The sequence below is a fragment of the Hemiscyllium ocellatum genome, chromosome 8, assembly GCF_020745735.1.
Source record: "Hemiscyllium ocellatum isolate sHemOce1 chromosome 8, sHemOce1.pat.X.cur, whole genome shotgun sequence".
Taxonomy (NCBI): Eukaryota; Metazoa; Chordata; class Chondrichthyes; order Orectolobiformes; family Hemiscylliidae; genus Hemiscyllium; species Hemiscyllium ocellatum.
In genome coordinates, this window is record NC_083408.1 from 88154713 (window position 1) to 88181256 (window position 26544).

The window sequence follows — 26544 nt, forward strand, 5'->3', positions numbered from 1 at the left end:
CCACACTGTAGGGAATCTAATCTAGCTCCAACAATTTGCTGTGTACCATTTCTCTGGCCATTGTAATTTTCTTTAGTTCCTCCCTTCATTCCTTTGCCTGAATAATTTCTACTTCTGGGAGTTTATCTAAATCTTCTACAGTGAAGATCTATGCAAAATATTTATTCAGTTTATCTGCCATCTCCTTATTTTTCATTGTGAGTTCCCCAAACCTACCATCTGTAGGACCAATGTTTTCTTTAACTATTCTCTCTGTAAGCTCACTCTTCTTCAGGCTATCATGAATTTGGAAAAATTTAGTCAAACAACCTAAAGTCCCCAATTTATTTGACTGACTAATTCAGTATCATGTCACTGCCTCACACCCTCTTCACTGGTGCACTGAAACTGTACATCCTTGAAGCATATCACTCTGGACTCAATCCTCTTTTCAGCCAATGGTTCATGTTTCAGTCACTAAATAACAAACAGGACTGGAACTCTGATGATCACTTTCCCTTCTTGGGTAATTTGTTGCACCCTGACAGTTGTCACACCTAAGATCAGATAACTAAGTAGAGACAGCGGATTTAATCCAGGACCACCACCTCCATACAGCATCTTTACCTTGGTTACAAATGAATTAGTAGCACCTTTAAAAGCCTGAACAGGAGAGCTTCCAGAATGCCTTCTGTAAATGTTATTAATTATGCCCATTGATTGATTTCCATTGGTACCATCTTACAACAAATATTTTTACACACAAGGGAAGAATTAAGTGCAGTTTATACTTGACGTGACAGTAGCATTCCCTGTTTACAATTAGAGTATTTAGTTAATAGAGTTTCACAAAAACAGGTGAAATAAAACCTTCCAACAGATTTTTGCTTGTTAGTCATACTTAGATTCACTTTGATTTGGAGATGCTGGTGTTGGACTGGGGTGTACAAAGTTAAAAATCACACAACACCAGGCTATAGTCCAACAGGTTTAATTGGAAGCACCAGCTTTTGGAGCGCCGTTCCTTCTTTGGACATTCACTTTGGACATTGAGCTTAATCTTGTAATAAATAAATAGCTGTTGTTTTTAGATTTGTTGTCACATCACAGTGTCGTTTCCAGCTATCGCTGCACTCTTGCAATGATCTGTTTCCTGCATTGTTCAAGGTCCAACCACATTTCTGATATTCATGTACATTTACCACCCTGTCCAGTTGCTGTGCCATGTGGAGTTTGTATTTTTGTACACAGTGACAGTGTCTCAAACAGAAATTCACCTCAAATGCAATAAAGTGGCCTTACAGCCATTTCCCTTTCTTGACTAGATTATGCGATAACACTGTTCTAATTAGTAGGAGTTAACAGCTCTGCTGTGGCATATATACAAGTCATGCTGTAACATTTTCCAACTGCTTCTGCAATTGTGGTTTTGCACATTCATTTGCTATTTGAGTGCATAGGATCATTGAATTGACACACAAAGAAAAATGAAATTTGAATTATCTGAGAGCTACCCCTTGCATCCATATACAGATATAAGAAATTATCCTTTCTCAGGGCTTATCCAGGAAGCACAGTTGGTCTTTTTATGCAACACCACCAACACAACTTACATTTGTTATCCTGCTACTTATCTTACCCATATGTGCAATTTCTAAACAATTTTGTAGTTGCTTTACGCTATTAATTCAGAAGATGCGAACTAAAAAGTTGAGGTAGATTGGCAAAGACCACAAGAATTAAATGTAGAGTTAATATGCAGTGAGAACTGGCTTCTGTCATAAGGCCCTGATGAGAATGCCACATTAGCAAGTTAGATACATTCTTAATGAAAGGTTTTTGCCTGAAATGTCGATTTTCCTGTTCCTCGGATGCTGCCTGACCTGCTGTGCTTTTCCAGCACCACTCTAATCTTGACACTAACAGCAGAAGGAGGCTATTCAACCTCTGTGCCACAGATATCATTTGGACTCTTGTTTCCTTCTGCCTGGATCTCGGTTTTCATCTTGCTTACCTGTGGAAGGGCACGGGATCAAGGATAAGCCATCTCCTTGCTAGTGCCGTGGCCTATGGCCTTGCAACACAACAAGGGTGAAAGGTGGCACTTTGAATGCTGCAGTCAGATTGTGGTGAAGACTGGCTGCAGGGACATGAAGCGAAATGAACTGGCTTCCAAGAAATATACTGTCATGCAGTGAAAGAACTGCACCCTCTGACCAGGTCATGCCTCGAGCTTTACACAGTAATTGATCAAAACATCACAAAGACATGCAGCCTTTTATTAATGATGTCATGCTGCAGTATTACCTTACTGCTGGCCAACCAGTGTTTCTTATTAAAAGAATGCTGTTAACTGAAGCAGTTCATTCATTTGACCAGCCATATCCCTCTCAAATCTAGAGCTGATGACCTTCAGAGATCAAATTTACCAGAGACTTGGAGATTTATTACTCTCCAAATGCTTTTTCTCCTCTCTTAAATTATAATGGTCTATTCTGATCATTGCAATCGGAATCTGATAGTGGGAATCTGATCAGTTCTAACAATCTGTCTCCAGAACAGTAGAAATTTTTGGAATGATCTAACATGATGTTGATAGCTATCAATGCTTATTTACCATAAGACCCTCTTATCAGTTGTTAATGTATCTTCATGCATCAGAATGATAAAACTGTCACTGTGGAGGAGGACAAGTGAATATTGAACACACTTGTTTTCACAGTAAACATTAAGAATAACCTTATTTTCAGGGACAAACAGGCTAGACTAGGTACTTTTTGCACCTGGGTGGGTCTATTGTCATTAGAGCAGCTTGGTAGTTTGAAAATATGCCGACCGAAGTACTTCAGATGACAATGAAAGTATCTGATTATCCAAGGACTGTTTAAATGCCCCTAATGTGGCTGAGTTAACTACATTGGCAGGCAGGGCAGTCCATGCCCTTACTACTCTCTGAATAAAGAACCTGCCTCTGACATCTGTCTTAAATCTATCACCTCTCAATTTGCAGCTATGCTCCCTCGTACAAGCTGATATCGTCATCCTAGGAAAAAGACACTCACTGTCCACCCTATCTAATCCTCTGATCATCTTGTATGTCTCTATTAAATCCCCTCTTAGACTTCTTCTCTCCAATGAGAACAAAACCAAAGTCCCTCAGCCTTTCCTCATAAGACTATACCTCCAGATCAGGCAACTTCCTGGTAAAACTCCTCTGCACCTTTCCAATGCTTCCACATCCTTCCTGTAATGGGGTGACCAGAACTGTACACAATATTCCAAGTGAGGCCACACTAGCACTTTGTGTAGTTGCAGCATGACATCACAGCTCCGGAACTCAATCCCTCTACCAATAAAACCTATCACACCGTATGTTTTCCTAAGAGCACTATCCATCTGGGTGGCAACTTTCAGGAATCTATGTACGTGGACTCCAAGATCCCTCTGCACATCCACACTACCAAGAATCTTTCCATTGATCCAGTACTCTGCCTTCCTGTTATTCTTCCCAAAGTGAATCAGCTCACATTTATCTGCACTGAACTTCATTTGCCACCTCTCAGCCCAATTCTGCAGTTTATCCAAGTCCCCCTGCAACCCTACAACATTTTTCCACACTGTCCACTACTCCACCGACTTTAGTATCATCTGCAAACTTACTAAGCCATCCACCTATGCCTGCGTCTAAGTCATTTATAAAAATGACAACCAGCAGTGGTCACAAAATAGGTCCTTGTGGCATACCGCTCATAACCGGACTCCAGGCTGAATATTTTCCATCAACCATCACTCACTGCCTTCTTTCAGAAAGTAGTTTCTAATCCAAACTGTTAAATCGCCATCAATCCCATGCCACTGCATTTTCTCGAACAGCCTGCTATGTGGAACCTAATCAGTCCATGTACACCACAACTGCCCTACTGTCATCCACATTCTGGATCAGTGGTGCTGGAAGAGCACAGCAGTTCAGGCAGCATCCAACGAGCAGCGAAATCGACGTTTCGGGCAAAAGCCCTTCATCAGGAATAAAGGCAGTGTAGCTGGAAGCATGGAGAGATAAGCTAGGGGGAGGGTGGGGTGGGGAGACAGTAGCAAAGAGTAAATGACCTGGGAGTTGCAGTGGGAGAGGGACTCCCTGAGATTCTTATAGAGAAAGGAGGAATGCTTCGTCACCTCCTCAAAAAACCCAGTGAGGTTTGTGAGACACGACCTGCCCTTGATGAGACCATGTTGACTATCTCTAATCAAATTGTTGCTATAAATCCTATCTTATCATCCTATCCAAAACCTTTCCTATAACAGATGTTAGGCTCACTAGTCTATAATTACCTGGGCCATCTCTACTGCCCTTTTTGAACAAGGGCACAACATTTGTAATCCTCCAGTCCTCTGGTACTAAACCTGTAGACAATGACGACTCAAAGACCAAGGCCAAAGGGTCTGCCATCTTCTCCCTACCTTCCCAGAGAAGCCTCGGATAAATCCTATCTGGCCCAGGGGACATATCTACTTTCATACCACCTAGAATTGATAACACCTCCTGCTTACTAACTGCAATCCTTTCTGGTCTAAAAGCCTATATCTCAGTCTTCTCCTCTACAATATTCTCCTTTTCCTGAGTGAAAACAGATGAGAAATATTCATTTAGTACCTCACCAATCTCCACAGGGTCCACACCCAACTTCCCACTTTTGTCCTTGACTTGTCCTATTCCTACCCTAGTCGTCCTTTTATTCCTCACATACCTAGAGAAAGCTTTAGGGTTCTCTTTTATTCTACATGCTAAAGAACGGTCATATTCCATCCTTGCTTTTCTTTACTCTCTCTTTAAATCCTTCCTAGCTAATCTGTAACTCTCCATTGTCTCATCTAGACCATCTTGTCTCAATGTCACGTAAGCCTCCCTCTTCCACTTAACAAGAGACACAATTTCTTTAGTAAACCACGGTTCCCTTACCTATCACTTCCTCTCTACCTGACAGGGACATACCTATCAAGGATATGCAATATCTGTTCCTTAAACCAGCTCCACATCTCGATTGTCCCCATCCCCTGCATTTTGCTACCCTATTCTGTACCTCCTATGTCTTGCCTAATCACATTATAATTGCCCTTCCCGTATCTATAGCTCTTGCCCTGTGGCACGTACCTATCCCTTTCCATTGCTAAACTAAACTAGATGTCACCAATGAAGTACAGCAGTATGTCCACATGTAGCAGTAAAGAGAGAATGCCCATCACTTCAAGATAAAGCTACCATTTATAACTCTCTATTTATTGATATATATTTCCCTCACAAAATAAAGGATGGGGAAATTGAATAATAGGCAGACTCTTCCCAGGCTGTGAATGACATCAGCATTGGTGAGTAAGCTGGATAGCTCGCACAGGATAGGCTATGAAGCAATTCTCTTTGTCGAGGGGAAAATGTCTCTTTATCCAACCTGGTGGACCTGAGTACCTGGTGAGACACCAGCTCGCTGCTTCCTCTTCCAGTCTTGCACATCAGTAACCAATATCTCAGGACATGGCCATGTACAGTGATCAATTACGTCTTCCGTCCCTGGAGATTGGCATTGGATACACTCTTAAATAATTCATTTATAGGATGATGGCATTGTTGGCTAGGCCAACATTTCTGGCCCAACCCAGAGGGCAGTTAGGAGTGAGCAACATTGCTGTGCAGAGTTGAGAGTGCAGTGCTGGAAAAGTACAGCAGGTCAGGCAGCATCCGAGGAGCAGGAGAATCGACGTTTCAGGCAAAAGCCATTCATCAGGAATGAGGCTGTGAGCTGAGGGGCTGGTGAGATAAATGGGAGGGGGGTGGGGCTGGTGGTAAGGTAGCTCAGAGTGCAATAGGTTGATGGGTGTGGGGATAATAGTGATAGGTCAGAGAGGAGGGTGGAGCAGATAGTTGGGAAGGAAGTTGGACAGGGTGGATTAGATAGGTGGTAAGAGAGATGTCCATCTTCTTTCTGACCAATCACTATTACCTAGAGAGAGGTGGACAGCATGCATATGGTGACACAGGGCACTGAATGTGGATCTCAGGATGCAGTGACACTAGCTGTCTGAGGAGCATTGTACATCATGAAGATAAAATATATAAAAGAATACGTTCAGCGTCAGAGCACAGAAGGTCAGATGTTCGGAAGAATGGTCACCAGCCCTGAAACATGAACTCTGCTTTCCAACCACACTCTCAACTCTAATCTCCAGCATCTGCAGTCCTCACTTTCACCAGCATTGCTGGTGCATCTGGAGTCACATGCAGGCCAGACCAGGTAAGATGGCAGTTTCCTTCCTTAAAAGGAATTAGTGAACAAGATAGGTTTTTACTGAAAAATTGACAATTCTCCAGATTTTTATCAAATTCAAATTCCACTATCTGCCAGAACTCTGGATTGACAGTCTTGTGATGATGCCACTAGGTTATTGCCACCTCCAGCTGTTTTCCTTCCTGAAGTTATAGGGCACATCTCTGCTCCACATACAATGCAATCTGCTGTATTCCCAATTCCTCCGCCTCCGCCGTATCTGCTCCCAGGAGGACCAGTTCCACCACAGAACACACCAGATGGCCTCCTTCTTTAGAGACCGCAATTTCCCTTCCCACGTGGTTAAAGATGCCCTCCAATGCATCTCGTCCACATCCTGCACTTCCGCCCTCAGACCCCACCCCTCCAAACGTAACAAGGACAGAATGCCTCTGGTGCTCACCTTCCACCCTACAAACCTTCGCATAAACCAAATCATCCGCCGACATTTCCGCCACCTCCAAACAGACCCCACTACCAGGGATATATTTCCCTCCCCACCCCTTTCCACCTTCCGCAAAGACTGTTCCCTCTGTGACTACCTGGTCAGGTCCACGCCCCCCTACAACCCACCTTCCCATCCTGGCACTTTCCCCTGCCACCGCAGGAACTGTAAAACCTGTGCCCACACCTCCTCCCTCACCTCTATCAAAGGCCCTAAAGGAGCCTTCTACATCATCAAAGTTTTACCTGCACATCCACTAATATCATTTATTGTAACCGTTGCTCGCAATGCGGTCTCCTCTACATTGGGGAGACTAGGCACCTCCTAGCAGAGCGCTTTAGGGAACATCCCCAGGACACCCGCACCAATCAACCACACCGCCCCGTGGCCCAACATTTCAACTCCTCCTCCCACTCTGCCGAGGACATGCAGGTCCTGGGCCTCCTTCATCGCCGCTCCCTCACCATCAGACGCCTGGAGGGAGAACGCCTCATCTTCTGCCTCGGAACACTTCAACCCCAGGGCATCAATGTGGACTTCAACAGTTTCCTCATTTTCCCTTCCCCCACCTCACCCTAGTTCCAAACTTCCAGCTCAGCACTGTCCCCATGATTTGTCCAGACTTGTCCTACCTGCCTATCTCCTTTTCCACCTATCCACTCCATCCTCTCCTCCCTGACCTATCACCTTCATCCCCTCCCCCACTCACCATTGTACTCTATGCTACTTTCTCCCCACCCCCACCCTCCTCTAGCTTATCTCTCCACGCTTCAGGCTCACTTCCTTTATTCCTGATGAAGGGCTTTTGCCCGAAACGTCGATTTCGCTGCTCCATGGATGCTGCCTGAACTGCTGTGCTCTTCCAGCACCACTAATCCAGAATCTTCTTTGCAATGTTGCTGCCAGGACATTGTAGACACATGGACAAGCAGCAACCTCATGGCTTCAATCCGAGTGTACTTTTCACTTAATGCTCACTCGCTTTGCACCTACTTAGATGATCATTACATCGGTGTCTGGTCCTGCATTGTCTTCTCTCATCTTTTCACACTTTGACCTGTCAGCCAAAGCTTAAAGACTTACATACTTCTGTCTGGGGTTACCTTTTATTGCAGCCACAAAGCCAGGCAGCTTAACTTGGTAGTCAGCCACGATCAGTCAAGGTGTTGGACGTCTTGCTGTATATCACTGGACTATGTCAATCCCACACCTGCACCATGTGCCTGCTGTGTACAAGGCAAACACACTGCATGTACTTCTATGGAATGGCTATGGCTCCAAGCCCTATGTCAAGTCAAGGGAGACAGCCATCTGTCAGGGGACAAAGAAACAAAGAACTGCAGATGCTGGAAATCAAAACCAAAAACAGAAATTGCAAAAAAAATCTCCGCAGGTTTGGCAGGATCTGTGGAGAGAAAGCAAAGTCAATGGAAATATGTTAAGAAGAATAAATACCGTATCAGAGAGCGGAAGGTCAGTTGGGTTAGTAAATACATAACAGGAGTTGGGTTAGAAGAAGGGATGAAGTCAGAGGGAAGGGAACAGGTAGAAGATTCCTGAGAGACATAGGTTTCTCTTGAGTTGTTGCACCTTGTGTTCCTTAATGCCTAAAAGGAAAAGAAAAGGTTAGAATGTTGAATGAGCCAGAGGATGAAGTGGAACTGGGTGGCAGGGTAGCTCTGAGGTAGCATGAGGCAGTGCTGATGGAGAGAGAGGTTGTGAACATGCATATGGTGACACAGGGCACTGAGCAGGATTTCAGGATGTAGTGACCGTAGTTGGCTGAGGAATGTTGTACATCATGGAGATAAAATATATAAAGAATACATTCAGCATCAGAACACGGAAGGTCAGAAGTTTGGAAGAAAGGTCACCAGCCCTGAAACATGAACTCTGCTTTCCAACCACAGACCTCCCTAGTTTCTCCAGTAATTTCTGGGTTTGCTCTTGTCAGGGGCTGCTGTCACAATAAATCCAGGGGAGCCTCCAATACAGCCTGGGGTCTTGGGCACAATCAGTTGGCTGCTTGGGACTGTCATGGTCAGGATCCTTTTCTCATAGAGGGTGAGGATCCCAATGTCAGGCTTTCTCTGCCACACTGTGAGTTTTCTTTCTCTTGGAATGAGAGAGAGAGACATAGAGGTCAAGAGGAATGAAACAGGCTGGGAGAGCTGTTAATGCCGGTGCAGGTGAAGGAAAAGTGGGGAGGTTGCCGAGTGAGTGCTGGAGCATTGCATAACCATTTTGAGTTAGTGGGTTTGTTCAAGACATCGCATCAGTTGTATGACACTATGATCTTTTACTGTAAATTCTGTGAACTATGATCCTGTACCACCAGCTACCAAATGAAGAAGCAGCGCTCTAAATGCTTGTACTTCCAAATAAACCTGTTGGACTATAACCTGGTATGATGTGATTTTCATCCACGTAAAGAGCAAGCTTAATACCTGGGACTATTCCGTTCTTCAGATCTGAGTACCACCACAAGGAGTAGAAGATCTACCAAATTACTATGAGCCTTCCTGATCTTGTTTAAATCTGATAGTGAACCTAAGAAAGGATTCAAGAAAAGTTCATCAAGACCAAAATATTAACAGGAATCAGCCACTTGTGTAAAATGCTTAGCGGTTGGCTGACAGTTAATAATGTGCTCTTGGTACACATTGCTGCTTTCAGAGAAGCAGAGGAGAAAATGTTGGCAGAAAATGATGTTAAGATGTGCAACTACTTCCCAAGCTCTGGTTCTTCCAGACTGTATAATTGAAGACAACTCATTGTCTTTCCTCTCTCTTTTTTTCCACCAGTTCATGATCAAAAATCCAAACAAACGGCTGGGCTGTGTCGCAGCACAAGGTGGAGAGCAGGCCATTCTGAACCATCCCTTCTTTCAAGGAATTGATTGGGATTCACTTGAACAGCGACGAGTCAAGCCACCTTTCAAACCCAGAATTGTAAGTCCTCCTACAAGCTGTAAAAGAGTTTGTGTTGCATTCCTTACATGTGCCTTCTAAATATTGCAAGGGTGGTCATGGGTAACCGTGGGCAAGAGCATATTGTTGTCACACTTAGCTTTTTTTTAATGATCCATGTGTTAATGCTTCCTGCTTCTGACACGGTATACTTTGCACTCAAATGATCATAAAATGTGTCTCTGTTATGTTTTGGCAATGAGATCTAAAAGCATTTACTGTGTTTATTTTCTCTGTTAAGGCAATAGCTACACTTTTCTGTAGTACATTTAAAATAACAAAGATTCAATCCTAACTTAGTTACCAGTAGTTTTCAGCACAAGTACATTTGAGGCATTTCTTAAAATGCTGAAGCATTTAGAATGTTGGCTACAGCGTAGAGGCAGATTACTAATAATGATTGTAAGTGAATGGTAGACTACCCATTTCCATTCATTTCGCCTCAGACACTCATTTCACAGTCACATTTTTCTGAGATGGATGTAGTTCTGTTTAACTTGGCAGCCAGAGCTGTCTAGTTTATACTGCGGTGCACATTATTCCAAAGCTGCAAACCTGGGAAAGTTTGTACAGCTATTAATCAAGCCACCAGCTCTGAAATATTAAGTTTGTGTAGCCAACTGTCATCCACATCATCAGTAGACATCATTTGATGTTGCTGCTCCAGGTCTGTCATTCCTGGCAGTGGAGGAATAAACACTTCCCGAAATGATTCTTTTTGCCATCTTGTCAGTAGAATCATCCCATTTACTTCAATTGGAGTCAGGGTTTCCTTTGCAGAAACAGTGTAGATTGATTACAACATGGCCATTGCTCTGCTTCCCCAAGAGGGAATGAATAGAAAAGCATAAAGGTGTGAACTATTTTCACACTGTGAGCTGCATTTAACCAAGGCAAAAAAGGGCTCACCCAGCATTTGGAAAATCAGTTTAGATTAGATTACTTACAGTGTGGAAACAGGCCCTTTGGCCCATCAAGTCCACACCGACCCTCCAAAGAGCAACCGACCCAGACCCATTCCCCTATATTTACCCCTTCACCTAACACTACGGGCAATTTAGCTTGGCCAATTCACCTAACCTGCACATTTTTGGACTGTGGCAAGAAACCGGAATACCCGGAGGAAACCCACGCAGACACGGGGAGAATGTGCAAACTCCACACAGTCAGTTGCCCGAGGGTGGAATTGAACCCGGGTCTCTGGCGCTGTAAGGCAGCACTACTGATCTTTAAAAATAGTTTACAATTTTACACAGTAGAGATATCTTCATTGTAGATTTATTATTCATTTGAGTTTAAACATCAAAAAAAGAGTAATTGTTTGCAATTAACTCAAGTATATATAAACCAGATTACTGCGGATGCTGGAATCTGAAACCAAAAGAGAAAATGCTGGAAAATCTCAACAGGTCTGACAAAGGGTCAGTTAGACTCGAAACATCAGCTCTTTTCTCTCCTTACAGATGCTGCCAGACCTGCTGAGATTTTCCAGCATTTTCTCTTTTGGTTATATATATATATATATATATATATATACCAGAATTACTTCATTACTTTTGGGCTCATGTATGAGGAATGTGAAATATTGTAAAGGTCCCAAAGAAGACACATATACAGTAAGGTATCATGATAAATTCCCATGCCTTTACAGTTTAATTTCTATTATCTTCATTCACTATAATTCATGATAAATAACTCTGCAAATATATATCAGTTGAATGGATTTTTCACTTGTGAGCTGGAAATTAATTAAATATCTGTTGTGGGTACAGGTTACCAAGAATAATTATTTTTAAAAATTTCACAGGGTTAAGTACTTCTGTTTATTTCAAACCTTATCAGTTTTGTAAGGCATAATATCATGAACATTTCCAAAAAGCATTGTGATGGGTTTTACTGTACATCATAAGCTGTGATTTCCTGCTGCATTACTCATAAAATTACTTGATGTCATTGATTCTGTGGATTTCCCCTTTTGGTTTTCTGCTGGGTTTGTTTAAAACTAGCATAAACTAGTTTAAAACAAATGAATTAACCTCCCATCAAAATAGCATTGATCAAATGTTTAGGTTAATATGTTCTTATATGGGCAGTTTGCTGAGGGCAATGCCACACAACAAGTTTGGATTGAATTTTCATGAAGATGGAAGACTCCAAGTCTTATCCAAAATGCTGCGAGGAACCTGATTCCAGACAGTGTACCCCAAAGTCCTGTGCACACATTTTTCTTTGGTGAAAGAGTGGGAACAGGGCTAGGTTTTAGTTTACACATTCGTAGTTCATGAGGATAGCTGCATATAGGAAAATGCAGCTGCCTTTATACACAAGCAGTCTTCATAAGTGTATTGCCCAGAACGCAATTCATGGGCTTTAGGCATTTACCCATCCTGAAAATCTGTGGTTGGGAAAGTACCCAGTTGGAGAATTCCAGGTAGCTCCATGGGAATGGTCAATACTCCTTTGAGAAAGGACAGATGCCCTTTGCAATTATTAAAACTAGATGTGAATGTGCATGAAAGTTTAATAAAGCAGTGAAAGTGTCCATAAAACCATAAGACATGGGAGTGTGAGTAAGACCATTCTGCCCATCGAGTCTACTCCACCATTTAATCATGGTTGATTGGCATTTCATCTCCATTTACCTGCATTCTCCCCGCAGCCCTTAATTCATTGCGAGATTAAGAATTTATCAATCTCTACTGTGAAGACATTTCACGTCCCAGCCTCCACTGGGCTCTGTGGCAATGAATTCCACAGGCCCACCATTCTCTGGCTGAAGAAATGTCTCATCATTTCCATTCTAAATTGACCCCCTCTAATTCTAAGGCTGTGCCCACAGGTCCTAGTCTCCCTGCCAAACAGAAACAAATTCCCAGCATCCACCCTTTCTAAGCCATGCATTATCTTGTAAGTTTCTATTAGATCTCCTCTCAGCCTTCTAAACTGTAATGAATGCAATCCCAGGATCGTTAACTGTTCAGGGATCATCTGTGTGAATCTCTGCTGGACATGCTCCGGTGCCAGTATCTCCTTCCTGAGATGTGGGGTTCAAAATTGAACATAGTTTACTAAATGGAGCCTAACTAGAGCTTTACAAAGTCTCAGAAGCACATTGCTGCTTTTATATTCCAAACCTTTTGAGATAAATGACATTACGTTTGCTTTCTTAACCTGCAAGTCAGCCTTTAGAGAATCCTGGACTAGCACTCCCAGATCCCTTTGTGCTTTGGCTTTATGAATTTTCTCACTGTTTAGAAAATAGTCCATGCTTGTGTTCTTTTTTTCCAAAGTGCTAGACCTCACATTTGCTCACATTTCAAGTTATCAAAGCACTTAAATCCTTCATCTCTTTAAATGTTTTTAAAGAAAACCAATCTTTGGTTGAAAACAATCAACAAATGCAATTTTGATAGCTGTCTGCAGCCATGATCTTGAGGGTTAACATTCTAGGATGATTGCTGCCTGTTAGGTTGTGCAGATTATCATTATCAGAGTTCGGTGGTGGGGAACCGGGACTGTAAGTTCACACTTTGACCGACAGCCTTAAGTGATTATAAATGTTTTGTATTCATAGTCCCAAATCTGTAATTTTAAAGAATCAATCACATGAATGAAATGAATTGGTAGGCTATCAATGGAAATGATTTGTTGTAAAAAACAGCAGTCATCAATAAATGTCTTAAAAACTTTATGTTGTCTCACCAATGCTCCTGAGGTCTATCCATGGTGAATGCTGGATGAAATGGTTTTGTTTCAAAACTTTAGAGCTATGAGAGTTGGTAGTCTTAAGACCTTGCGTTTCCACTCTTTCTCAACATTTAATGATAATGATGTCTATTTTTAAGGGCACCAGGTTGGGACTAGTTTTATAAAGGTCATGAGGGTTACTGGGGTGCTGTCTCAGCGAATATGAGGAGCATGACGGTGTGTACAGCAGCATAGATTTGCATGGAGGACATTAGGGATTGTAGCAGGGGCATTGGTTGGCATGGAGGTTAGGAGGGACAATGGAAGGTGTGTAGAGAGGGATCAGTTAGCATGGAGATTATGAAGTCATGGAGGAGTGGATGGGATCAAGAGTTGGCATGGGGAGTGTGTGAGTGTTTGAGGGGTGAGGGCTTAGCTGTCTGTTTTTCGTCTTATTATTTAGCTTTTACAGCTGGAACTAAGTGCCAAAGCATCAAGGTGGGCCTTTGAAACAAATCACCTCTTCATCCAGCAGCACATGTGCGATTACCTTCATGCTGTTTCTGCAGCAGTGGGTGCAACTCCTGTTAACAACTCTCCAGTTGAGTTGACAGCTTGATATTGTCAGTTTAAAGCTTCAATGTAACATGGAGAAACATAGATATGAAATGGAGAGTGTAAGCTCTCTCATATCAAATAACTTTTCAGAAAGTCTCATTGTGTAAATAAAAATTCAGAGATTAGAATTAACCAGTTCTTGGAATTTTCTCAGCTCTGTGAATGAAAATTCAACTCTCAATTGCAAACAAAACATTTGTTGAATGTACAGCCAGAGAAGAGTGAAGCTTAAAGTTGAATGTTTTGCTTGGTTAACGATAGGTATGCTCAGCTGACAACAACGTATCTTGTTTCTCTTTTCTGTCAGAAAACAAACAGGGATGTAAATAACTTTGATCGAGACTTCACCACAGAAAAGCCTGTACTGACACCGATTGATGACTCCCTGATCCGGATGATCAATCAGGATGAATTTAAGGGATTCTCATTTGTTGCTGAAGATGTGGGAGTTTGAAATATGAATCTCAATCTATTGGTGAGAAGACAATTTTAGAACTCTGACAAGTCCTGGCACAACAGACTTCACCACAAGCAAGTTGAACAGTTACTCCAATGTGATGACAGAGAAGTTTATTCAGGCATAATCATCATTTACAGTTGCTGAAAGAGAACTGGCATGCTATTTATATTGAATTTTGGTGTTGTGTAACTTTGTGACAGTAAGTGGCTTTGTGTTGTTGTCCATTATCTTTCCATCATTCTGAATGCCAGAACACATTTTTGTCCATCGTTTACAAATAAGTATTGTTGCAGTGAATCATTATTGAATTGTGCATGTCTTTTAAACTCAGCCATTTAGATATTTAATGAGTTGCATACTGATAAGTAAAAACTTAAATTTGTTATAAGAAAGCAATTCTACACTTTCATAAATGGTTATTGACTCTTTTCAGTGGCAATCTGTTTTCAGGGACCCATGTATTTGTTAATGTGGGATAGAATAGCTTGCATGTCATTATACCATGTACTTTGTTGTCTGCTTGAAGTAGCCATTTTAAAATTTGGGTGCATTATGGAGACACATAGATATGGAACGGAAAGTGGAACCTTTCTTGTGCTTGTAAGTTATAGCAGTTGGAAAATAAATGTTACAAAAATGCTTATTTTGTATTAAGATAACCTCTAAGATTAGAATTGCCTTTTTTTTTGGAAGTGCACAAGACAGGAGATGTGATGGCATGAGCAATGATAAACTGATGTGTACAGGTTTGTAAACTCATGCTTGGGGATAGGTAGAAGGAGAGTTTCTGTCTGTGCTTGATTATCCAGCATCATCAATGGCATATTACTGTTGTCCTGTTCAATTGTACAGTATTGTGTCTAATTAAAGTTGACCAGATTATTTTTAAATGCAGCTTTGTGCTTAAAGTAAACCTGAATTCAGTGGAACCAAAGTGAGTAAGTTTCCCTTCAGTCAATTGTTTGTGTCTCTCACTCACAATTGACCAGCTTTTTCCAATATATTAGTTACATTCTCTTTAAATTATTTCATGTAGGTTGCCCATGACCAAAACATATTCCTTATGGCACAGCTCCAGAGTATAAACAGCACTTGCACTCTTTATGATGACTGCATTCTTGACTGAATAGCTGTTGCCATGTATAAAGTTGTCCAAGGGAGACAGTTGGAATAAAAGCTATTTTCCTCAATCATAATAATTGAACACTTTTTAATTTCAATGGGAAGGCAGATTAAAAAGCCAACAATAATGGCAATAACAGTCTATATTTTTATTGCACCTTTAGTGTAATCAAACATCCCAAGGAACTTCAAAGGAGCAATATAAAATAAAATATGGAGGTATGTTTTGGGAAACTTCTCAAAGGAAAAATGAGGTACAGGGTTAGAGAGGATATTCCAGAAGATAAGGCCTCAACCACTGAAAGCTAACTCACAGTGGTGGTGAAAATAAATTAGGATGCACAAAGGCCACATGTAGGATATTCCAGAGGTTTGTGACCAGAATGCGAACATTTCAGCAGCAGATAAGCTGATGTGGGCATAGTTGTGCGATGATATTCAGATACAAATTGGTGACCTTAGTGATGGCAAGGTTCAAATTTGCCCCTAAGATTATAAATGATCTAGTTGCCTCTCACACAGTTGCGAGGGAGATGCATGTTGTTGGTAGCTAGAGAGCAGAGAAGAGGGAAAACAATGTCTTCATTCTGCTTCATAATTGACTGGAGGAAATGTCTGATCATCCCATAGTGGATGTCAAATAAACAATTGGATAAGTTAACAATAGTGGGGGAGTTGAGAGAAGTGATGGTGAGTTTGAGCTTCATGACATCAGCATACATGGCAAACTATGTGCATTCAGGAGATGTTGCAAAGGGACAAAATGCTTATGAGAAATAAGAGGGGAGGAAGGATCAATTCTTGGAAAGCATCAGAATAAACAGGAAGGTGACACTGCAGCAAGATAACCTAATCATCTTCAGCTTGTTCATCAATGAACTTCCCTCCATCACAAATTCAGAAGATGGGATTTTCACTGATGGTTGCACAAGGTTCAGCACCATTTCTGACTGCTCAGATACTGAAGCAGTCCATGTCCAAATGCAGCAAGAACTGGAAAATACCCAGGTTTGAGCTGACAAGTGGCAAGTAACATTCAAGTGCCAGGCAATGGCCATTTCCAACAAGGGAGAATCTAACCAACAATCTTTGACATTCAATGGCATTGTCATCCCTGAATCTCCCACTTCAACATCCTGAGGGTTGGTATTACCCAGAAACTATTCTGGACTAGCCATAGAAAATATGGCGACAATGGCAAAGTTAGCAGCTAAAAGTCCTGCAATGGGTAACACCCCTTCAGACAACTCAACGCCTATCCACCATCTGCATGGTTCAAATCAGGAGTGTAATGGAATAGTTTCCACTTCCCTGGATGAGTGCAGCTCGAACTACACTCAAAAAGCTTGACGCAAACCGTGATACAGCAGGCTTCTTGATTGCCATCATATCCATAAATATTCACTCCCTGCACCACCGACACTCAGTAGTGGTAATGTTTGGCACCTACTAGATGCATAGCAGCAAGTCACCAAAGATCCTTGGGCAGCACCTTTCAAACTTACCACTACAATCATCTAGAAGATCAAGGGCAGCAGATACATAGGAACTACAACCTGCAAGTTCCCTTCTAAGCTGCTCACCATCCTGACTTGGAAATGTCTAACCATTGCTTCAAAATCCTGGAACTTCCTCCCCTATAGCATTGTGCGTCTACTTAGACCAAATGGACTGTAATTGTTGGTAAAGTAGACAATGAAGAAGGTTATCTAAGATTACAAAGGCATCTTTATCATTTGGGCCAATGGGCCGAGGAGTGGCAAGATGGAGTTTTATTTAGAGAAATGCAAGGTGTTGCATTTTGGAAAGACAAACAAGAAGCAAAACTTACACCGTTAGTGGTGGGGTCCTCGGGAGTGTTGTAGAACAGAGACCTAAGGGCTCAGAAACATAGTTGAGTCTCAGGTGAAGTGGTAAAGAAGACATTTGGCACACTTGACTTCTTTGTTCAGAACACTGAGTGAAGGAGTTGGTCAGAGTATTGAGTACAGGAGTTGGGAGGTCGCGTTGGTTAGGCCACTGTTGGAATATTATGTGCAATTCTGGTCTCCTTCCTATTGGAGAGATGTTGTGAAACTTGAAAGAGTTCAGAAAAGATTTACAAGGATGTTGTCAGGGTTGGAGAATTTGAGCTATAGGGAGAGGGTGAACAGGCTGGGGCTGTTTTCCCTGGAGTGTCAGAGGCTATTGGGTGATCTTATAGAGGTTTACAAAATTATGAGGGGCATGGATAGGGTAAATAGGCAAAGTCTTTTCCCTGGGGTTGGGAGTCCAGAAGTTGAGGGCATAGGTTTAGGGTGAGAGGGGAAAGAGACCTAAGGGGCAATATTTTCACGCAGAGGGTGGTATACATGTATGGAATGAGCTGCCAGGGAACGTGGTGGAGGCTGCTACAGTTGCAACATTTAAAAGGCATTTGGATGGGTATATGAATAGGAAGGGTTTGGAGGGATATGGGCCAGATGCTGGCAGGTGGGACTAGATTGGGTTGGGATATCTGGTTGACATGGACGGGTTGGACTGAAAGATCTGTTTCCATGCTGTACATTTCTATGACTCTATATCATGTTGGCATATCAGGACATTGGTGAAGCCACTTTTGGAGTCTGTGTCCAGTTCTGGTTGCCCTGCTATAGGAAGTATATTATTAAATTGGAGAGGATTCAGAAAAGATTATAAGAATGTTATGGGGCCTAGAAGGTTTGAGTTACAGGGATAGGCTAGGTCATTTTTCACTGCAGCTTAGGAGGTTGAAGGGTGACCTTATAGAGGTTTATAAAATCATGAAGGCCAAAGATAAGGTGAATAGCAAAGGCCTTTTTCTGAGGGTAGAGGGACATAATTTTAGGGTGAGAGGAGAAAGATTTAAAAGAGATCTGAGGGACAATTTTTTCACACAGTGTGTGGTTCATAGGTGGAATGAACTGCCAGAGGAAGTGATAGATGCAGGTACAGTCACAACATTTAAAAGACATTTAAACAAGTACATGGACAGGAAAGGTTTACAGAGATGTGGGTGAACCGCAGGCAAGTACGACTAGTTTATTTTGGGAGAATGGGTCAGCATGGACAAGTTGTACTGAAGGGTCTGTTTCATTTCTTTGTGACTCTATAAGAGCTAGCTCAGGGGAAAGTAGGGATGGGCAGCCAGTGATACCCACATCACAAGGGGGAATCATTACTTTTTAAAAAGTAATGTGGTGGCTGTGATTAGAGAGGGAAGGAAAAAAACCACTTAAGTGGTATTCCATCCAATAAGAATGGAGAGAAGCAGTGCTGCAGAGAGTGGTGTGGTCAGTCATATCAAAGACTCCAGCTCGCACAAGAAGGATGTGGAGAAAACATTTCCATTTACTAACCTTATTGACAGGGAAAAAAACACATTGGTTGATGATCAATGCACAGCTCATAACTGAAAAGAATCTTGTAAGAATGCACTAAAGAAAACTGAATGAAAGAGACTGGAGTTATGGAGTCATATAACATGGAAACATACCCTTTGGTCCAATCAGTCCATACCTGCCCTAATCCCAAACTAAATTAATCCCACCTGCCTGCACTTGGCCCATATCCCTCCAAACATTTATTATTGGTACTTATCTAAACGTCTTTTAAATGTTTTAACTATACCTGCATCTACCACTTCCTCTGGCAGTTCATTATGCACACGAACCACACTCTTTTTAAAAAAAACACCCCTCATGTCTTTTTAGGGTGTTTCCCTTTCCACGTTAAAAATATGTCCCCACATCTTGAAATTCACCAACCGAGGGAAAAGACAGTTGCTATTAATTTCCTATTGCTTGGATGCTGCCTAACCTGCTGTGCTTTAACTAGCAACACATTTTCAACTATACCCTTATCTCTACCCATCATGACTTTAGAAATCTCTATAACATTACTGCTCAACCTCTTACGTTCCAGCAAAAAGGGTAGTTTGAAAGATTAGTGAAATAAAGCAAAATGCACATATTTCAAAGATAGAATGATTTATTTTTTCAGAATAAATTAAACTTTTGATATCAAACATTCGATGATTGACTGTACCCATATCTCAAAGTTTAGTTGCCAAACACAGAGTGATTGTGTTCAATTCAGTATTTGTTTTAAATTTTGAAAGACAGAGAAAAGAGTTGCAATAATAATTGTACAGCTTTTCGAAGAGGTGAACATCAATATCGCACAAAGAGAGTGACTCAACAATAGCACAATAATTGCACAATTTGTTTTATTTGCGTATTTTACAGGAATTATAGTTCTGAACAGGTAAGGGCAAACTGACAGATAAACAAGTGTCATGTTCTTGAGATGACTTGGAAAGAAAGGTCAATTACAGTTGAGAGATTGTGGTCTGAATCTTACCAGAAATGGATTGTCTTTCTTGTTGAGTTTCATGGACTGTTTCACTTTTCAAACCCTGGTGAGTTTTTTTTTCAAGCTAACATCCAAAATAACATACCATACCCCCGGCCACGCAGCTTCCCCATTATTCCCCACTTGCTGTTGGTGGGAATATTCAACACTGCTGAGAAGATGCCAGAGTTCCTGTAGTCAGTCAAACTCTGCCAGTCTGAAGCTGCCCTGCCTATTTGTGGATATTCATCCTGGGCACAGCTGAGAAGTGAACATTGGTGCACCATTCCCAGACGTGCAGCTGAAATTTCAGGTAGGTGGAATGCTGTAGAGGGGAGCCACCTCTCTGTCCCAGAACCAAAAGAGGAGGCTACAACACCAGACCTGCCAGCCTTGTCCGAGGTTGGCACCCGACTCTGTACGGTTTCAATGGTCCAGAGGACCACATAGTAGTGTAGCAAGAAAGTCAATGACCTTCTCTGCTCCAACAGGATGGGAGTCACCATCCTCTGTCAGCTAGGTCACACTCTATCTCTGCTACTGCCCCCATCTTGCTCCAAGGCTCATGCTTCACCATCCTCACTTTTGCATGCAACATCTTCCCTCACTCGCTCTAACCCGAGCCCAAACCCAAACCCAATCCAATTCACCCACGCACACCACTAGTCATACATGGCCTCAGCAGCTCCTGATCACTTGCTCAAGGCAATTCACCATCTTTCCCCACCTGGGTTAGCACTAGCAGATGTACCAGCTACTCTCATCTCACTCAATCCTTCCCTTAGTCTCATTCCAGGTCTCTCTCTTAGTAGAGAACTGCTCCCTTTAGACATTGAGACTTGGCCACTTGCTTGAAGTACATCCAATGCATTTGATGTGCACACAGCTGGCACATGGTGCAGGGTGAGATGGGCATAGCCCTATGCCATGCAGCAAATGACTAAGAAATGCTGACAGCCCTGACAAACTGCTTGACTTTGTGATCATGCTAAAAGGCAAGGCAAGCTGGTCTAGCTGCGGGGGGGAAGCAGAAAAAGACAAGGCAAGGTAAGACAAAGATGGTGTGCACATCAACGTAAGCTCAGAGTGAGAGAACACTAAAAGAGCAACTGAAGATTCCTGAGAGGCATTTTGGTCCAATCCATGAGATGGATGCTCAGCTTTGCACTTTGCGTCCTGGCAGCAACATTGCAATGAACGCTGCTGGTGCAGCATTGAAATGTTGATATTGTCTCCAAATGGATCAGAGATGTGCCAGAAGGGTCCAATGGGGCTGGTACATGTCAGACGCCAATGTCCATGGATGCTATCAATGGCCATGGAACTTGCCCTTAGATGTTGGTGCCTGCTACCTCTCCACATCACTAGCTCATTGTAGTTGTACATCATCATTGCATCACATTATTTGGCCAAAGGAAAGTTAAATTCTTTTCCCTTCCCAATTCCCCTCCCAGTTGTAACATTCAACCTTTTCCTAAATGAATCAAACTTTGTTTTGTTTCCACTGTTCTATGTAGACTGTTCTATTGCAAGCATTGATCATTACTTGCAGCCAAATTTCACTGATTAGTGCTAACACCTGGATGGCGATGAGGAGCTAAACAGTGAATCAGTGCTGGTCCTGCTCATAACAAGGGGTTGATTGTTGGGGTTATGTTTAAGAGGGACATAATGTTAGACAACCAAATATCTGCATGTTTCAGATGACAAACCTTTTTCAATGCACAGAACCTTGATGGACACTTTAGGAAATGGTTGATTGGACTTTGCGTAGTGTTTAGTGGGGACACGTTTCCTTCGAATTATTCAAAATATTTCTTATTTATAGGCATTGATTCTGTTGTTCATTGCATGCTTCTTTCCTCTTCTCTAGTTGGTGCTTTATCTATTGTGGTAGTAAAATATATGCTTTACCCATGTTTGTATATTCTATCTTCCAGATCTGTCTCCTTCCCATGTGATCACTTCTTAAAAATATCAATAGAAACTATCACTATCTGTTGTTATATTTCTAGCTAGCTTTCTCCAATAGTCTAATGTTTCCCTTAATATTAATCTTTTAGTCATTCTTTGGTGATTTTTAATATTTTGTCCAATCTTTGAATTTGGCACCTATCTTTGTGCAAGAAAGGGTCTTTTTATTTTTGTGCTTTTTAAAGTGGCAGACTGAAATTGGGAACTACTGTTTTAAAACCAGTGTCTTAAAGGATTACTGCATTTTTTTTTGAAAAGCAAGTAATCCAATACTTATGGCATACGTTGTGTAAACTGCACTTTGTACAAGCAGTAATTGAAGTGGTTGTTGGTGAATCGGAACCAAGGGATTCTGAGGATTGATACAGCTCAGTGGCAAGAAGAAGTTGATTTGGTCTTTGGACAAGTAACCGGTTATTGATGGTATAAGCCTTTGTCCTGCCAACAACTGATTGATATCGAGAGAACTGAACAGCTTGTGGCTAAGAACAAAAGATGGAGAGAAGTCATTTGATCTCCACCAGCTCAAGAGCTGTCTCTCTGTACTCTATAGTCAAACCTCGCTTTAAATCTGAAGCTAACTAATTACTTCAATTGTTGTAAGTTGTGACTCTTAATTGATAATTCAAGACCTTTTATAAGAAAATCAATCACCATGTGCCCCTTGCATGCCCTTGGAGAAAGATGATAAGAAGTCACATAAGGACCATATCAGCAACTGTTTAATAGGAATCACTGAAATTCTTCCCAGTTTTCCTCACCCTATAACCTACTTGTTAGTCTGTGTGTGTCTATGTATGTGTTTATGTATAAGGAAACATTTATAAGGGGGTTAGATTTTACTTTCTAGCGTTACATGATGACATTCTAGAACTGTTTACCTATAGCTAGAGTTTAATTACATGTAATAAAAAATAAGTCTTGTTAAGTACAAAATATCTGGTCCATGTTTTCTACCAACCCTGGAACTTATCATAACATCTTGAACTTTTGTACCTTTTGTGACTGTGAGAATAGTGGGATTTGACTTCCAGTGAACTACCCAGGTTATTTGCGAAAAGATTGCACAGTATTTGCTTTTTCTTTAAGTTTGATCAAATGATTCATTTATTGTCACGTGTTCTGAAGTACAATGAAAAGCTTTATTTAGGAGCAGTATAGTAAATCATAGTTAGCAAGGTTGTAAAAAGACTTAGAGGCATACAGGTTACATTGCACTGGGCGTGCGCTATGTGAGATCAGAGTTAGCAAGATCAGCATTATTTGAGGTGAGAGAGTCCATCCACCAATCTAATAACAGCCAGGAAGAAGCTGTTCCTGAATCTGCTGGTGGATGTGTTCAGGCTTCTGTATCTTCTGCCTGACTGAAGAGGTTGTAGGAGATCTTTACCGGGGTGCAATGGGTCTTTGATGTTGGCAGCCTTTCCGCAGCAGCAAGCTGAGTAAATGAAGTCCGTGAATGGAAGGTTGGCTTCCGTGATGGTCTGAGCTGTACACACCACCTTCTGTAGTTTTGTATGGTCCTGGGCAGAGCAATTGCCATACCAGGCTGTTATGAACCTAGACAGTACGCTTTCAATGGTGCATCAGTAGATGTTGGTGAGGATCCTTATGGAAATGCCTAATTTCCTGAGCTGCCTGAGGAATAAGAGTGCCTTGTGACCGTCGCGTCTATGTGGGAAGTCCAGGACAGGCTGTCGGTTATCGTCATTCGTAGGAACTTGATGCTCTGAACCCCCACTCCATTGATGTATTTGGGACCGTGTTGTCATCCTTTCTTTCTGAAGTCAATGATCAGTTCTTTAGTTTTGCCAACATTGAGAGAGAGCTTGTTCTCATTGCACCATGTCACAAAGCTCTCTATCTCCCATCTGTATTTTGACTTGCCATTGTTAGATATCCATCCTACTATGTTTGTGTCAAAAGCGAACTTGTAGATAGCGTTCATTTGGAATTTGGCAACACAATCACGTGTGTGCATAGAGTACAATAAGGGGCTGAGAACCCATTCTTGAGGGCTCCAGTGTTGAGTGTTATTGTGGAGGACGTGTAGTTGGCCAATTTCACTGATTACAGTCTGACAGTCAGGAAGTTGATGATCCAGTTACAGTAGGTGGAGCCGAGACCAAAGTCACAGAGTTTTGAGATCATTCTGGAGGGGATAATGGTGTTGACTATAGCTCCGCCTTCAATGAGCAGGAGTCTGACGTAGGTATCCTTGTTGTCTAGATGTTCCAGGGATGAGTGCAGGGCTAGGAACTGGTATCTGCAGTGGACCTGTTACGTCAGTAGGCAAATTGTAGGGGATCAAGGCTGACTGGGAGACAGACGTTGATGTGGGCCGTGACCAGCCCCTCGAAACACTTCATGATTATTGAGGTGTGAGCCACTGGGCGGTCGTCACTAAGTTGCATTTTATGTCCTTTCTTGGGTACTGGGATGATGATGGTCTTCTTGAAGCAGGTGGGGACTTTGGGTTGGAGGAGGGAGAGGTTGAAGATGTCAGTGAATACCTCCACCAGTTGATCCGTACAGGATCTAAGTGCTCAGCCAGGGACTCTGGGCACGTTGCTTTCCTTGGGTTGACTCTCAGGAAGAGCGATTGAACACCTGCAGCGGTGACCGTTTGGTACAATCTTTAACTTATTTTTTTAAAAGTAACTGCAAACTTCAGAAAGAAAGGAGGCGAATACGTCCCTATCTACATCAACGGGGCAGAGGTTGAGAGCATCAAGTTCCTACGAGTGACAATAACTGACAGCCTGCCCTGGGCTGACCACATAGATGCGACGGTCAAGAAGGCACAACAATGTCTCTTATTCCTCAGGCATCATCAATGTAACCTGTTTGGAATTTTTCTTTGTTTTGCACTGGAATGTATCTATTCTAGGTTATGGTCAGTGCTGTTTGATATGCAATTACTGCAGCCAGTGCATACACAGCAGAAACCCTCAAATAGGAACGAATGCCCAGAAAATCAGCTTTCAGAGATGTCGGCTAAAGGTTAAATGCTCACCATGATGCCAGGTGAAGCCCCTGCTCTGCTCTGAACAATGCCATGAGCCACCTCACTTGGGAACTAGAGATGATTTTACTGGAATTATTGTGGGAAAAGGATCAAATATGATGAGATGTGCTTAGTCAAAGAGTAAAGACGGGCATAAGAGACCTGGCATTGTGTAACAAGATAGAATTAATTAATGACCCCATAGTGAAGGCACTCCTAAGTAATGGGAATCATATAATGAATACATTTTATATTCAGCTTGAGAGAGAGAGAGGAATGTGTCTGAGAACCAATATGTAAAATGTAAAAATAGGCAATTATGAAAGCAGGGCGAGATAAAGTCATGGAGTCATAGGGATATACAGCATGGAAACAGACTCTTCAGTCCAACTTGTCCATGCCGACCAGTAATCGTAAATTAATCTAGATCCAGTTTGCCCATGTCCCTGTAAACCTTTCCTATTCATATACCCATCTAGATGCCTTTTAAATATTGTAATTGTACCAGCCTCCACCACTTCCTCTGGCAGCCCATTCCATACACACACCACCCTCTGTGTGAGAAAGGTGTCCCTTAAATCCCTTTTAAATCTTTCCCTTCTCACTATGAAATTATGTCCTCAAGTTTGGACTCCCCAACCCAGGGAAAAGACTGTTGATTTACCCTATCCATGAGCCTTATGATGTTGTAAACCCCTATAAGTTCACCCCTCAACCTCCAATGCTCCAGGGAAAACAGCTCCAATCTATTCAGCTTCTCAATGTAGCTTAAACCCTCCAATCCTGGAAACATCCTTGTAAATCTTTTCTGAACTCTTTCAAGTTTCACAACATCTTTCTTATAGCAGGGAGACCAGAATTAGCCTAACCAATGTCCTGTACCGCCTCAACATGACCTCACAACTCCTATACTCCATGCACTGACCAATAATGGCAAGCATACCAAATGTCTTCTTTTCACTATGGTATCTATCTGAGACTCCACTTTCAATGAACTATGAACCTGCACTCCAAGGTCTCTTTGTTCAACAACACTGCCCTGGACTTTACCATTAAATGTATAAATTCCTGCCCAGATTTACTTTTCCAAAGCACAGCATCTCACGTTTATCTAAACTAAACACCATCTGTCATTTCTCTGACCTATTGACCTATCTGATCAAGATCCTATTGCAATCTGCGGTAACCTTCTTTACTGTCCACCAAACCTCCAATTTTGGTGTCATCTGCAAACTTACTAACTGTACCTCCCATGTTCACATCCAAATCAATTATATAAATGATGAAAAGCAGTGGACCCAGCACCGGGGATTCTTGTGGCACACCGCTGGTCACAGGCCTTCAGTTTGAAAAACAACCCTCCACCACCACCCTCTGTCTTCTATCTTTGAGTCAGTTCTGGATCCAAATAGCTGGTTCTTCCCCTATTCCGTGTGAGCTAACCTTGCTAACCAGTCTCCCATGGGGAATCTTGTTGAACGCCTTTAGCTGGTAAATTAGGTTAAAAAGTAAATTATTAGAGATGCAGTGCTAGATGTTTAAGGAGATATTTCAGCTGGCTCCCAACCACATAACAAAAGGATTCTTTAAAGGGGCACTAACAATACTCCTGT

The 26544-nt window shown here is 42.0% G+C and overlaps 1 protein-coding gene across 2 annotated transcripts in view; it reads left to right on the forward strand.

Moving 5' to 3' along the window:
* The window catches only part of prkcha (protein kinase C, eta, a), a 230435-nt gene extending 215041 nt beyond the window's left edge, over positions 1 to 15394 (forward strand). For both annotated transcript variants that reach the window (XM_060829335.1, XM_060829336.1), the window contains exons 13-14: positions 9546 to 9692; positions 14323 to 15394. In XM_060829335.1, the coding sequence (XP_060685318.1) occupies positions 9546 to 9692; positions 14323 to 14469 (294 nt within the window). In that variant the 3' untranslated portion in view covers positions 14470 to 15394. The remainder of the gene's footprint in view (positions 1 to 9545; positions 9693 to 14322) is intronic.
* Positions 15395 to 26544: the final 11150 nt, after the last annotated feature.